Source organism: Mobula birostris, chromosome 9 (genome assembly GCF_030028105.1).
Source record: "Mobula birostris isolate sMobBir1 chromosome 9, sMobBir1.hap1, whole genome shotgun sequence".
In the NCBI taxonomy this organism is placed as follows: Eukaryota; Metazoa; Chordata; class Chondrichthyes; order Myliobatiformes; family Myliobatidae; genus Mobula; species Mobula birostris.
The window spans coordinates 147,074,057-147,090,059 of NC_092378.1; the positions used below are offsets into that span (position 1 = coordinate 147,074,057).

Sequence of the window (16,003 nt, forward strand, 5' to 3'; positions counted from 1 at the left end):
AAGGACAAACCAACGTAGAACATACAGGGTTAATGGTAAGGCACTGAGGAGTGCAGTGGAACAGAGGGATCTGGGAATACAGATACAAAGTTCCCTAAAAGTGGCGTCACAGGTAGATAGGGTCGTAAAGAGAGCTTTTGGTACATTGGCCTTTATTAATCAAAGTATTGAGTATAAGAGCTGGAATGTTATGATGAGGTTGTATAAGGCATTGGTGAGGCCGAATCTGGAGTATTGTGTTCAGTTTTGGTCACCAAATTACAGGAAGGATATAAATAAGGTTGAAAGAGTGCAGAGAAGGTTTACAAGGATGTTGCCGGGACTTGAGAAACTCAGTTACAGAGAAAGGTTGAATAGGTTGGGACTTTATTCCCTGGAGCGTCGAAGAATGAGGGGAGATTTGATAGAGGTATATAAAATTATGATGGGTATAGATAGAGTGAATGCAAGCAGGCTTTTTCCACTGAGGCAAGGAGAGAAAAAAACCAGAGGACATGGGTTTAGGGTGAGGGGGGAAAAGTTTAAAGGGAACATTAGGGGGGGCTTCTTCACACAGAGAGTGGTGGGAGTATGGAATGAGCTGCCAGATGAGGTGGTAAATGCGGGTTCTTTTTTAATATTTAAGAATAAATTGGACAGATACATGGATGGGAGGTGTATGGAGGGATATGGTCCGTGTGCAGGTCAGTGGGACTAGGCAGAAAATGGTTTGGCACAGCCAAGAAGGGCCAAAAGGCCTGTTTCTGTGCTGTAGTTTCTATGCTTCTATATGAATGAGTGAAGCTTCTCCATTATTACATTTATCACAATAGTGAGATATATCTAAATAAAAACGAGACAACTTATCCTTGGTCATATGGGCCCTATGGACCACCTTAAATTGTAGGAGACAGTGGCGGGCACATAATGATGAAGTGTTAACCAATTTAAAAATTTGTCTCCAAGTTTCCTCAGAAATTGAAGCCTGTAAATCCAGGTCCCAGAGATTTTTAATTTTATCTAAAGGAACACTTCTCATTCTTGTTTGTCTTGTGTTTCTGTGATATCATTCTGGAGGAACAAATTATATCATTTCTTAATGCATGCATTACTAAATGACAATAAAAGAGGACTGCGTGTCCTCATAATCTAATCTAATCTAATCATTCCCAACAGCATATTATAAATATTAGATATAGATTCATTATAAAAATGTTTCAAATTAAAAATTACAGCTAGTAGATTCTTATCAGGACTTTTAGGAAACGTACTTATTTGAGACCGTAAAAAATCTCTTATTTGTAGGTATTGAAAAAAATGAATTTTGGGTAAACTACATTTAGTTGACAGTTGCTCAAATGAAAAGAGACTTCGTTCTACAAACAAGTCCTGAAAGCATTTAATACCTAATCTATCCCATTCTTTGAAAGCCATATCAATCATAGAGGGTTTAAAAATATAATCAGAAAAAATGGGACTCAAAAGAGAAAATCTCAATAAGCCAAAGTATTTTCAGAATTGTATCCAAATTCTCATAGTGTGTTTAACTACCAGATTATCAGTTAACTTTCTCAGAGACAAAAGAAGTGAGGATCCAAGAAGAGAAATATAGCTTCTAAAAAAAACCCACATCGGGGCAATCCTCATGATTAGTGTAATATAACCAAAATGTAAGATTTCTTATATTAAGTGCCCAATAATAAACTCTAAAGGTTGGTAAAGCTAATCCTCCATTCTTTTTATCTTTCTGAAGATGAATTAGCCCTTTTATTTTTCTTTTACTTTTTTGGTAACTGTTTGTTAATGTTGACAATGAGATAAATATATTTTCTTTCTAATTTTACGCAGTGCATTATCTGTCAATTCTTGGCTACCAAAAATTGTGTCTGAGCAGTATTTTACACAGTATTCACTACAACCCATGTCCCTTAATTATGAACATCCAAACTATTCTGTTTGGTTGAACACCAAATCATACCAACCCTAAATGTGTGTTACTTATGAAAGGTGGCCTTCTCATCACTGAGTCACATGGCTATTAGCAGAGAGCTAAAGAGCTAAGTTTGTATACGAGCTCTGATGAGAGGGTTACAAAAATAATGAAAAGGAGATAAAACAAGACAAGTCATGAAATGATGTGTTTGCATCAGCGACGAACTGCACACACGTTCTGGTACTTCGGGAACGAGATGAAGCCCACACCAGATGTAAGCTCCAGATTGGTAACATTCGGCGGAACTTGAAACCTGAACCTTTGTATCAGGATAGTAAAGAACAGAAAAAGCTCCATCCTGGCCAGGGTCTCCCCTACACAGGCCCTGCGTCCTGCAAAACAATGTCAATTTTCAAAAACCAGAGTTATTCACCCTCACCCCAAGACACTGAACAGTAACATTTTATAATGGGAATGCAAGGTAACAGTATTTTTCTCTCTATAGATGCTGCCTGGCTTGCTGTAAGTTCTCTGCTTTCTCTTTCAATTCAGATTTCCAACCATCGTGTGTTTCCCATCATTCTGGCCATATTCCCCTGTCCTTATTCACCTCCTCTCGTCAGCTTATCTTCCCTTCCCCATGTGTCTTTATCACTCACTCAGCCAGCGACACCCTCATCTTCATCTTTAGTTTCTCTTGATCTTCACCCTGTTATGGACATTCCCTTCATCTTCCAGAGGGATCCCCACTTCTCTGCAACTTCAACCATTGCTTCCCAAGTATTCCTAGTTCCACCAAAAGACATTAGCTGAAATGTTAACTTTCATAACCCATTATTGACGCTGATTGACCTACTGAGTATTTCCATAATACCCTGTTTTTCTTTCACAATGTGATGGTGCTGGAGCGGGGACTGCGGACATCTCTGGGATGTCCCCTGGAAGAAGCACTTTGGTCATGAGGAAGGTTATGATGGTTTTCCCTTGAGTGAGGCAGTATAGGAGGAGATGTGTTTCTGTGCTATGTAACACCATGAATCTACACTCTGTGGCCACTTTATTAAGTAGCTCCAGTACCTAATAAAGTGACCACTGTGTGTATGTCCATTGTCTTCTGCTGTTGTAGTCCATCCACTTGACGGTTCAACATGTTGTACATGCAGAGGTGCTATTCTGCACACCAGTGTTGTAACACATGGTTATTTGAGTTACTGTTGCCTTTCTGTCAGCTTAAACCAGTCTGGCCTTTCTTCTCTGACCCCTTTTAATTACAAGGCATTTTCTCCCACTGAACTGCCAGTCACTGATGCTTTTTGTTTATCACACCATTCTTTGCAAACGCTAGAGACTGTTGTGCATGAAATCCTAGGAGGTCAGTCGATTCTGAGATATCCAAACCACCCTGTCTGGTGCCAACAATCATTCCTCTGACAAAGTCACTGAGGTCACATTTCTTCCCCATTCTGATATTTGCTCTGGACAACACTGAACCTCTTGACCATGTCTGTTTGCTTCTACGCATTGAGTTGCTGCCACATGATTGGTTAATTAGAATTTTGAATTGATGAGCATGTGTACCTAATAAAGTGGCCACGGAGTGTTTGATTGCAGTTATAAAACTGAGGGGTATAGACAGGATCACTGCCTGAGACAGTAGCAGAAGCAGAGTTGTTGACAACATTTAGGAAACATGTGGATAATCACTGAAATAGAATAGAAAATAGCAGTTCCAAGTTCTGGAAGATGTGATTGATACTGATTGGTGCACAATGGTTAGCATAGAATAGTGGGCAGAATGGCCTGTTTCCATGCTCAATGACTATGACTTATTTTCCACCATCTACATATGTTTACTTTACCATCGGATATAAACAATCCTTCCGACAAATGGGCCAAGGTCAGAGGAGAAATCCCACTAACCTACAATCCAGTAATTTAAACTTCTTACCCATTGAAAAAGGAGTAAAGGCATCTCTCTTCACAAACTTCCCTTCAGCATCCAGAAAGTTGGAAGGGTTGAAGTCATTTGGGGATTTCCATTGAGTTTTGTCATACAGCACCGAGGTTAGCAAAGGGATCACTGGTGTGCCCTAAGAATGTAATTTACAAATTAGGTTGTTATTCCCTTCGAGAATTATCACTGGGAGTATTTTCACTAGAACAGAATTAACAAACCTGGCAACTATTCCACACTTCCGGTACATTTGTACCTCTAACAGATCTCCAATGTCCTTTAATCAGCCAAGATCAACTGTGTCCCCATCTTCAGTGCATTCTGAGGCCCTCCATTGGTCAAGGTCAACCATGGATGTTGTATCCTAGCTGACTATGTGATACGCTGGTCAGGACAGTATGATATGGAGGGATAGCTATTGCCCATGTAGCATGCTCTCATGATCCTCACAGCTGATCAATCCAAAGACCATAAGACCATATGATATAGTGATTCTTGGAAGATCATTACTAATGCCTCCACGATCTGTTCAGCCAGCTTTTCTGTACTCTGGGGTGTTCACCATCTGGTCCAGGTGACTTAGCTACCTTCAGACATTTCAGTTTCCCAAGAACCTTCCATTTCGTAATGGCAACCACACAGTTCATGACCCCTGACAGCTGGAACTTCCACCATTCTGACAGTATCTTCCAGAGTGAAGACTGATGCAAAATACTTAATTAGTTCCTCTGCCATTTCCTTGTTCACTGTTACTACCTCTCCAGCATAATTTTCCAGGGACCCATATCCACTCTCAGCTCTGTTTGACACTTTATGTATCTGAAGAATCTTTTGGTATCCTCTTTAATATTATTGGCTAGCTCACTTTTGTATTCCATCTTTATCTTTCTAACGACTTGTTTTAGTTGCATTCTGTTGGTTTTTAAAAACTTTCCCAACCCTCTAACCAGTAATTTTTGCTCTATTATATGTCCTTTCTTTGGCTTTTCTGTTGGTTTTGACTTCTCTTGTTAGCCAGGATTGTGTAATTTTGGCCCTAGAATGCTTCTTCCCCTTTGAGATGTATATATCCTGTGCCTTCCATATTGCTTCCAGAAATTTCAGCCATTGATGCTCTGCCGTCCACCTTTTGATTTTGTCCACCTTTTACATTGCAATTCATCCTGTTGACTGCAAGTTTGCCTATCAACAGCCTCTCCTCACTACACAATACACCACAAAATCCAAAGGAATGACAAACACCAATTCAGTTTGGCACCAGTGGCATCGCAGGAGTTGTCAGTCAGTGTTGAACTCAATGTATAACTGCCTTATGGATTTCAACCCTTCCCCGAGTGGGCATAGCTCCTAGGTAGTGAAGGTTTGAAATTCGATGTTTTCTTCTCCTAGATGAGCTGCCAAGCATGTCTGATGAGCCCCATCTTCTTGAACTGGCTGGGTTATAGGTGCCAGTGTGACAAAAGTACACATAGACTAAGATGTTAACTGTCCTGTGCTATCACCAGTGGGATCATCAGTTGATCTGCCACCTGTCTTCAGGAGAGAGAGATAAGTAAGACAATGGAGCAGCATTTGGAAATATTAATGAAGAGACGAGAGAGTTTAACGGAAGGAGACACTGGTCTGAGGATTGTCAAGACCGGCTCCTTTGATCCTGAACTGTTTGAAGTGATGGACAGGCGATACCCCAACAGGGGGATAAAAAGAGACAGGTTCGCTAAGGCAACAGACACCACACACGACACCACGAGGTAACGAGACCCTGGAAGCGGTGTGCCCCCACAAGTCAGTGGAAGTTTTTGGAGGGCTGGTCGCGGGACCAGCCATAGACGCACAGGGTGGAAAGATACGGTCGGCGGGAACCTGATGTGTGTGTCCACCCTTGCCTGGGTGCCGGGTTCACCGCTGAGGAACGATCGTATCTGAAACGGAGGGGTCACAGTCGGTGACCTCAGAAGACATTACAAAGGGCTCGTCCGAAAGCTAACTGCGAGGAATATCAAAGGTCTGTTGAATCCGATTTGAATATCAGCATTCGCTCTCTCTCTCTTCAGCGGCACAACAACGATTACTGCGAACTGAACTAAATTGAACTCTGTCACTTGTGATTGATCATTTTACCCCTAGACTGCGATAGAGCTTGATTGATCCTATTATCCTAGTTCTGTGTACATGTGTGTTTATTCATTGCTAACCTGTTGCATTTATATCCTTACTATTAGAGTACTGTATTGTTTATTTCTTTAATAAAACTTCCTTAGTTCCAGTAATCCAGACTCCAACTGAGTGATCCATTTCTGCTGGTTTGGCAAACCAGTTACGGGGTACGTAACACCAGAAACCCACCTTTTCCCTTTCTGCTGCCAGTGGAAACATTTTCACCAGGGTCAGTTGCTGAGCAACACTTGAAGGCCAGGAGCTGGACTTGATTGTTAGAGCCTATTTGAGATGCATGCTGTGGGGAGCATTTAATAGGTAGTGGGAGCTTATCCCCAACACCTTTCCTGGCTATGAAACCTTACGGAACCAGCAGTGCATTGACCTCTGAAATTCCCTCTCTGTCACTCACTTATCTGAAGTTTCAAATTCAAGTTCAGTTTATTGTCATTTAACCAAACGAAATAATGTTCTTCTGGGCCAAGCTGCACAACTCAGTACAGAAAACTCGCACACATAGCACAAATTATATTTCCATGATTAAATTAAGAAATAATAAGGTACAGTTATGACACAAGTTAAAAAGTATAACGCTGCTGGCGCTTCATGTGTGATGAGTCCTGGGTTGTGACGGGGTGTTCAGTAGTTTCAGATCCAGATAGATATTCTCCTAATACCACTGTACCTCCTGCCTGATGGTCGAAGGTCAGAGATTGCTGGATAAGTGAGAGGGATCAGTAGCAATGCGTGGACCCCTGCAGACATATCACTCCTGATAAATATCTCTGATGAATGCAAGAGAGACCCCGACTATCTTCTCTGCAGTTCTCGCAGCCCTCTGCAGGGAGTTGCAGTCAGATGCCTTGCAATTGCTGTAGCAGACAGTGATGGAGTTGGTTAGGGCAACCTCAATGGCGCTTCTGTAAAAATTCACTAGAATAGAGGAGAAGCCTTACTGGCCTCAATCTCTTCAGGAAGTGGAAACGCTGATGTGGTGTTGAGGGACCAGGTTGGGTTGTCAGTTATGTGCACTCCCAGAAACTTGGTGCTCCTAACTCTACAGCAGAGATGTTTATCTGCAGTGAGAAGTGGTCGGATTCCACCTCACTGAAGTCCACAATCATCATTTTGGTCTTGTCCACGTTGAGACTCATGTTGTTGTGTCTGAAGGCAGCATACAGTACCAGTCTCTCAGAGGTGCTCAGACCTCTACTGTCAGTCCTGAGTAACACAGCTTCTTAAAGTATCACTGCTTAATCAAGCTTACTCCAATATATGAGTAGGTTCAACATACACTTATTCCAGGTTCTTACCATCTCTGGGTGAGAGAGGTCTCCCTCAGATACCATTTATATCTCTCAGCCTTAATGCAAAAGTTCAAAGTTCGAAGTCAATTTGGTATCGAAGGATGAACCCCCTTTATTCCTGGATGTCTCAGGAAACAGCTCCTTATCCATTGCTGGCAGTCTCCCGACTCAGTACCAACAAACCCACCATTCTTCGGTTGTGTGCGTTTGGGTGTACACCCTGCCAAATCCGTGAGATTGGGATGTCTCTCACACACGTGGCTCAGTTTGTGTGAATGTTGTGTGATTTCCTGCCCTGTTACAGCTCGTTTCCAGGAAATAACAGACTGCGTATCCCATATAATTAAAGGAAGTATATTTATGAAGATTAACTAAAGAGTTAGTAAAGCAAAGAAAAAAATACAAAAAGTGCCCATTATAATTAAACAGTCAAATATGCACAGGTGGGAGCTCAACTCATCCAAAATTCACAGTCACCGATCCTCATCAGATTCCTGCACCTTGCTCCATTGAAAAATGCTCCCCACCGGATTGAATCCTACAATTGGTTCTCTCCAGCGTCTTCTGTCTTCACCTCCCGCCCAACAAAAAGCAAAGCTCACACCGGTGTCAGGCACAAAAAAAACCTGCTCCCCCAGCCTTCTCTCCTGATTGCATGGCTAGCATTTCTAAGTACCCGTTATCTTTAACAATAACACTAACTCTGCTTCTACAGGAAGACCATTAGATGAATGCCCTACAGCATTAGCAGTGAAACCTTTACCAGGGTGTTACACATGTTGTTGTTGTTCGTCCTTCGTAGTCGAAGATGACCATGGCTTCAAAGTCAAATGGGAGATTGGTGGCTGTGGGTCCGGAGGTGACTGATGAGGCCAAGGGCCCTGAAGGCTCACCCACATGTGGGACACAAGTGGGTATGTGCTGTCGTGGCAGTGGATGCTGCTCGGGCCTTGCGCACAGCACGCTTTTGTTGCATCTCGATGATGCGCCTGACTTCAGCTGCACGGGCTCCTGTGGGGATCTTGCTGCGCCAAGCTGGACGGTCGAGGGCAAGCGTCTCCCACGTGTTGATGTCAACACCCAGGCCTTTGAGGGATGCTTTGAGGCAGTCTTTGTAACGTTTCTTCTGCCCCCCGACTGAGCGCTTGCCCTGACACAGTTCTCCGTACAGCAGCTGCTTAGGTAATCGGCTGTCTGGCATTCTGACCACATGTCCAGCCCATCTGGCTTGGGCTTTTAATCAGGAGGGTGTAGACGCTGCAGAGCTCAGCTCGTTCCAGAATTTCTGTGTCGGGGACTTTGTCCTGCCACCTGATGTGGAGGAGTCTGCGGAGACAGCTCAGGTGAAAATGGTTGAGCTGTTTGGCGTGCCTGCTGTAGACAGTCCAGGTCTCGCTGGCGTAAAGGAGGGTGGTAAGGACCACTGCACAGTAGAGCTTCAGCTTGGTGGTAAGGCTGAGTCCCCTCTGCTCCCAGACGTTCTCACGGAGTCTCCCAAAGGCGGCGCTGGCTTTGGCAATCCTGTTGTTGACCTCAGAGTCTATGTTCACTGCGCGAGAGAGTATGCTGCCTAGGTAGGTGAAGTTGTCGACTGCCTGGAGGTTCTGGCCCTTCACCGTGATGCGCGGCTCCTGGTATGGCTTTCCTGGGGCAGGCTGGTACATAACTTTGGTCTTTTTGGTGCTGATAGTGAGTCCAAAGTTGTCGCAGGCTTGTGAGAAGCAGTCCATTTCACGCTGCATCTCCTGCTCTGTGCTGGCGTTGAGTGCGCAGTCATCAGCAAACAAGAAGTCTCTGATGACAGTCTCTTGCACCTTTGTAACTGCCTGCAGGTGCCTAAGGTTGAACAACCTGCCATCAGTCCTGTACCTGATGTGGATTCCTTCTTCGTAGTTACGGAAGGCATCTGTCAGCATGGCAGAGAATACCATACTGAACAGAGTCGGGGCAAGAACGCAGCCTTGTTTGACGCCATTTGTCACTGGGAAGGCCTCTGACTCATCGCCGTCATCCAGAACTTTCACCATCATATCGTCATGGAACTGCCGGACGATTGTGATGAACTTGCTGGGGCAGCCAAAGTTCTCCATGATCTTCCACAAGCCTTCTCTGCTGACCGTATCGAAAGCCTTGGTTAGATCGACAAAGGTCACGAAGAGGTCACTGTGTTGCTCCTGGCATTTTTCCTGGAGTTGTCACGCAGCAAAAATCATGTCCGCGGTCCCACGTTCAGCACGGAAGCCGCACTGGCTTTCTGGGAGCAGACCTTGCTCAAGATGTTGGAGAAGGCGGTTGAGCAGGACGCGGGCCAGAATCTTCCCCGCAATGGACAAGAGGGAGATGCCTCGGTGGTTGTCACAAGACTGGCGGTTGCCTTTCCTCTTGTAGATGTGGACTATGCTGGCATCTTTCAGCTGTTGCAGGACCTGTCCCTTTTTCCACATGGACTGGAAGAGAACAGTCAGCTTTTGCATCATGACAGGGTCTCCTGCTTTGTATACCTCAGCAGGGATTGCATCGGGTCCTGGCACTTTGCCACAGGAGAGTTGCCTCACTGCCTTTCTGACTTCATCTACTGTGGGGAGGGTGTCGAGGTTCTTGTTGATCTCTACCTGGGGCAGGCGGGCAATGGCCTCGTCGTTGATGTCAGCAGGGCGGTTAAGGACGTTGTTAATGTGCTCAGCCCACCGATCCAGAATCTGCTTCTTCTCTGTCAGCAGCTGCGTCTCATCTGCGTTGAGGAGAGGTGAGGAGCCGGAGGACTGGGGTCCGTATACAGCCTTAAGTGCATCGTAGAAGCGCTTTATGTCGTGGCTGTCTGCATAGCCCTGGATTTCATCGGCCTTCTTGTTGAACCAGCTGTCCTGCATCTCGCGAAGTTTTTTCTACACCTTTCATCTTGCGTTGGTAAAGGCATCTTTCTTGGCTAGCGACGTGGGGTCATTTTGATGTGCTCTGTAATGCACATATGCTGCAATTAACTACCTTGAGATTCATTTTTTTGCACACATTACAGGAAAAAAGAAATATAACAGAATTTTATGGAAAAAACTATACACAGTGAAAGTCTGACAAACAAGAAGAAAAACACTGCAGATGAAGGTAATGCAGAAAACATTAGTTGTAAAGAATCCTTGAAAGTGAGTCTGTAGGTTGTGGAATCAGTTCTGAACAGTGGTGATTGAAGTTATTCACGCCAGTTGAGGAGCTTGGTTCCTGAAGGGTAATAACTGCTCCTGCACTGTGTAGTGTGGGACCTGTGGCTTCTGAACATCCTGCCTGATGGTGGTAGAGAGATGAGTGCATGGCCTGGATGATGGGGGCCTTTGATGATGGATGCTACTTTCTTCTGCTAGCATTCCATATAGATCCGGTCAACAGTGAGGAGGGCTTTATCATCAGATGTCCAAATATGTGTATGCATGGGTGAAACATTGCAGGCACATAGCATCACAAGATTTTCACCATCATCATATCTTGTTTAGAAGCCTCATGTGCGCTACCTTGTGAAAGGCCTTCTGAAAATCCTAGTAAACATCATTGACTGACTCTCCTTAGTCTATCCTGCTTGTTGTTTCCTCAATGAATTCCAAAAGGTTTGTCAGGCAAGATTTCCTCTGAAGGAAACCATGTTGACTTTGGCCATTTCTAATATCATGGGCCTCCATGTACCGCAAAACATCATCCTTCATAATGGACTCAAGCACCTTCCCAATCACTGAGGTCAGGCTAACTGGTCTACAATTTCCTGTCTTTACCTCCCTCCCTTCTGAAAGAGTGGAGTGAGATTTCCAGAGATAGAATGTTCACAACAAAAATGTTCATGATAAAAAATGATACAAGTGCGACACAATTAGAACAAAAAACAAAGTCCATTTTATTGCAAGTTGCCCTCCCCTGACCCATGCTTGATGCTTCCAAAAATTTGAATATGTCAGTTTTATGTGTTATATAAAATTACACACAGGAATTTTAAGTATTTAGACACAAACAATCCATTTGCACTTTCAAAGAAAAATTGCTGGCAATCAGTCACTCATTTCACCTCACATACCTTTGGAAGGAAATATCCTTTGAAGTTCAAGTCCTCTGTTGTTGAGTGCATGAGGTTCAGTGGCAAAATGTTAGCAAATCTCTGGATTTCGTGGATCACTGCATTGGTGTATGGCAAATTTTTCCGATCTTCAGTTCTGGGGAACCGCTGTGAACCAATCACGGTGTTGATTTCATCGTGGACTTTTTCTGGAACACAAGAAAATAGTGAATACACTCAGCAGCAGGGTTAGAGCACAGAGTCTCACATGAGGGAAAACAGTCATCAATCAGATACTTCTTACCCTGAATCTGTGGATATTTCATCATCAATAGCATAACCCAACGAAGGGTGGTCGAAGTTGTCTCCATTCCAGCAGCAAACAGGTCAGCTACTGTGTATATGAGGTTGTTTTCATGGAAATATGTATTTGGGTTACCTGATTCCTGTAAAAGATGATACGATCATAAGATACATGTGCAGAATTAGGCCATTTGACACAAAGTTTTCTCCACCATTCCATCATGATGAATTTATTAACAGTGTCAACCCCATTCTGCTACTTTCTCTCTATAACCTTTGACACTCTCCTTAATCAAGAAGCTATTAACCTATACTTCAAATATACTAAATGACGTGGCAACCACAACTAACTGTGGTAAAGAATTCCACAAATTCACCACCCTCTGGTTAAATAAGTTACTCTTCATCACTGTTATTTGTGTTCTGAAGCTGTGCCCTCCGGTCCTAGACCCCTCCCCCCCCCCCAATGTAGGAACTACAGGAATCATCCTCTTTACAACCACACTCTCAATATTCACACTTCCAAATATTCAACAGATTTCAATGAGATCCCCTCATTCTTCCAAAAAATACAGGCCTGGAGCCATCAAATGCTCCTCATGTGTGAACCCTTTCATTCTCAGAATAATTCTTGTGAATGTCTTCTGGAGCGTTCTTCAATTCCAGAGCATCCTTTCTTGGATAATGGAATAAAACTGCTCACAATGCTCCAAGTGCAGTCTGAGCAATGCCTTATAAAACTTCAGCATTATATTCTTGCACTTATACTTTAGCCCTCAAGAAGTGAATGCTAACATTGCATTGGCCTTCCTTACTACCAGCTCAACCTGCAAGTTAACATTTGAGGAATCCTGTACAAGGACTCCCAAGTTACTTTGCACCTCTGATTTCTGAATTTTCTCCACATTTAGAAAAGAGTATATGCTTTTATTTCTTCTAACAAAGTACATGACCATACATTTTCCTACACTGTATTCCATCTGCCACTTCTTTGCCCATTTTCCTAATATGCCCAAATCCTTCTGAAGGCTCCCAGCTTCATCAACACTACATGTCCCTCCACATATCTTAATATTGTATGCATATTTGGGAATAAAGCCATCAATTCCATCATCCAGATCATTGATGTATAATGTGAAATAAGTGTTCCCAACACCATCCCCCATGGAACTCCACGAGTCACCAGCAGCCAAAGAGAAAACACCCTTTTTATTCCCACTCCTTGCCTCCTGTTGTTTATCCATGCTCGTATCAATCATTTAATACCATGGGATCTTATCTTTTTAAGCAGTCTTACTTTTAGTAATGGACTCTGGCACCTTACCAACCTCTGTACTCAGGCTAACTGGCCTATAATTTCTTGTCTTTTGCCTCTCACCCTTCTTAAATATTGGAGTGATTTTTGCAATTTTTCAGTCCGCCAGAACCATTTCAGAATCTAGTGACTTTTGAAATATCACTAGTAATGCCTCCATAAACTCCTCAGTTAGCTCTTCCTGAACCTTGAGATGCCATCCATCAGATCCAGGTGACTTATCTATCTTCAGATCTTTCACCTTCCCAAGAGCCTTCTCTTTATTAAAGCTCACTTCTACCCCCTGACACTTTCCATGCTGCTGGTGTCTTTGACTTCCATGTCAGCCATGATTACCTCATCCTCCCTTTAGAATACAGGAGCTTAGAGACAGGAATTTGAAACCCACCATAGTCTCGAGGGATTGAATTCAAAATATTTCATTAACTCTGGAATTTTATAAAAAGGGTAACATGCAAACTATGACCATACCTGCTGCTGTTTCAACATGAACACATCAATAAAGCTCCTTGGATCATTTGCATCCAGTGTCTGGTAGCTCTTGGTTATGAAGTCTTTGATAAACCGCCAAACCAATCTTTCCTTTTTTTGCATTTTCTTGTGTGAACCGGGTAGAAATCCCAATATAGGAAGAGCATTATAAAGCTGTAAATAAAAACATTGCTATCAGTAGTACTGTTCTGAAATAGAGGGAAATGCCGATGGATATTTACAACTTCTCGCTGTCCCTGGCTCTAGTTGCAGCATGCTTCAAAGCAGCCACCATCATACTAATCCCTGGGGCATCAGTGGCAACATGTCCTAATGACCACAGACCAGGGGCACTCACTCCCATAGTTGCCAAGTGCTTGGGAAGATTGGTCATGCCCCACATCAAGGATATCATGCCGGCTAGCTTGAACTAGCACCAGTTTGGCTACAAGGTCAATAGGTCAACTAAAGATGCCAATTTGATCACCCTTCAGACTGTGTTGGAACACTAAGATCACAAAGACACCTACATCAGGCTGGTTTTGGTTAATTACAACTCAGCCTTTAACAAAACACTACCGAACAAGCATTGTCAAGCTCCACAATGTAGGTCTTTGCATATCAATCTGTATCTAGATCTTGAACTTCTTCACTAATCTTTCCCAGATGGTGATACTAGGCAAGTGCACATCAACACTCCACCCCCAACCCTGAATACCAGTGCCCCACAGAGGTGTGCCCTGAATCCCCTTCTCCACTCTCTCTTCATCTATCCCTGCACTCCCGCTCATGCTACAAAGTCAATCACCAAATTTGTAGATGACATGACTGTGATTGGCCTAATCACAAGCAATACCAAACAGAGAGGAGGTGCTGAAACTCTGTCTGATTGGTGCAGGAATGACAACCGATCACTCAACATCAAGAAAACAAAAAATGATAATTGACTTCAGGAGGGCAAGAGGTCCTTGTCAAACAAGCCCTGTTATTCATAAATGGTGAGCTAGTGGAAAGGGATTCCAGCTTCAGGTTTTTGTCGATGAACATCACTGAGAAGCTCTCTTGGTCCGTCAACACAACTATGATAATAGGGAAGGCACGGTGATTAGTGAGGAAGACTACCATGGCTTGCAGGGGAATCTGGACCAAATGGAAAAAAATCCAATGAGAAACGACAGAGGAGCGAGGTGTTGCACTTCGGTAGAACCAACCAGGGTAGGTCTTGCATGGTGAATGGTAGGGCACTGAGGAACATGGTAGGCTGTTTAAATGGCTCGGCATGGACTAGATGGGCCAAAGGGCCTGTTGCTGACCCTGTACTTTTCTATGAATCTATCATAATGACTATACTACCTGAGGTGCTTCTGGAGAGCTAATCTGCTCCAAACATTGCTGGCCAACTTTTATCAAAGTGCGATAGAGAGCATACTGACATACGGAATTGCAGTGTTGTACTCAAGCTGCAGTAAAACTGATCACACACCACTCCAACAAGTGATTAGTGTGGCTCAGCACATCACTGGGACTCAACTACTGGACTTGGAGACAATCTACAACTCTAAATGCCAACGGCATGCTCATAACCTTATTAAAGAGCCAACCCATCCTGAACACTGTCTGTTCAATGTCCTGCCATCTGGTAGGAGATACAGAAACTCTGAGGCAAGACAGTAAGACTGAAAAATGACTTCTTCCCGAGGGTTTTCTGCAGCTGAATAATACTCTACCCCAGCTTAACAATGGCATTTGACTGTTATGGACTATCAAAGTCACTTATTGCATGTAAATATGGGTTTTCTTAACAAATTAAGCCATATCACATTCATTGTAAATATTTGTTTTGCATGGGCTGGTGTAGCACTGTAATCTCGTTGTTTTGAGCAATGGCAATGAAGTTCCATTTTATGTCAAGTCAAGTGAAGTTGCTTTTATTGTCATCTCAATCATAACTGCTGGTACACTGGTTCCCAACCACTGGCTGGCGCACCGGTACCAGGCCGCAAAGATGTGCTACTGGGCGGTGAGGAAACAATATGATTTGGCGATATGAAACAATATGAATCAGCTGCACCTTTCTTCATCCCTTGTCACGCCCATTGTTGAACTTAAAACTCCCCCCCCCCCCCCCCCCGCCGTCGGCATGTCCACAAGAATATTGTCAATGTTAAACAGGTCCGCGGTGCAAAGAAGTTTGGGGAGCCCTAACAAAACAACGTTCCTCCAGAACCGTGGTGCTACATGAAACAACACAAAACTAAATTAGACTTTAGACCTACACGGGACTACATAAAGTGCACAGAACAGTGCAAGATAGCCCGTTAATTAATAAACAAGACTATAGGTACAGGAAAGGTCAAATTACAATATAATAATAAATGATATAAATGTAAATGTAAACAATGTTTTAGCAGCAATTGAGAAAGAAATGAGCAAATATTGCAAGGGGAGTGGAGTGGTGTTCAGTTTTGTGTGTGTGTGTGTGTGTGTGTGTGTGTGAGACTAGACTCAGGGAATTGAGGAGTCTAATGGCTTGGGGGTATAAACTGTTACA

The 16,003-nt window shown here is 43.4% G+C and overlaps 1 protein-coding gene across 2 annotated transcripts in view; it reads right to left on the reverse strand.

The window, feature by feature from the left end:
- Positions 1–314: 314 nt before the first annotated feature.
- LOC140203172 (cytochrome P450 2K1-like) overlaps positions 315–16,003 on the reverse strand; it is a 30,290-nt gene continuing 14,601 nt past the window's right edge. The window contains exons 5-9 of one of the 2 annotated variants that reach the window (XM_072269083.1): positions 13,453–13,626; positions 11,668–11,809; positions 11,385–11,572; positions 3,861–4,002; positions 315–2,304 (exon numbers count right to left, since the gene is read on the reverse strand). In XM_072269083.1, coding sequence (XP_072125184.1) covers positions 2,126–2,304; positions 3,861–4,002; positions 11,385–11,572; positions 11,668–11,809; positions 13,453–13,626 — 825 coding nt within the window. In that variant the 3' untranslated portion in view covers positions 315–2,125. Of the gene's footprint in view, positions 2,305–3,860; positions 4,003–9,867; positions 10,286–11,384; positions 11,573–11,667; positions 11,810–13,452; positions 13,627–16,003 lie in introns of those variants that run through there. The other variant, XM_072269085.1, reaches the window with a different exon arrangement.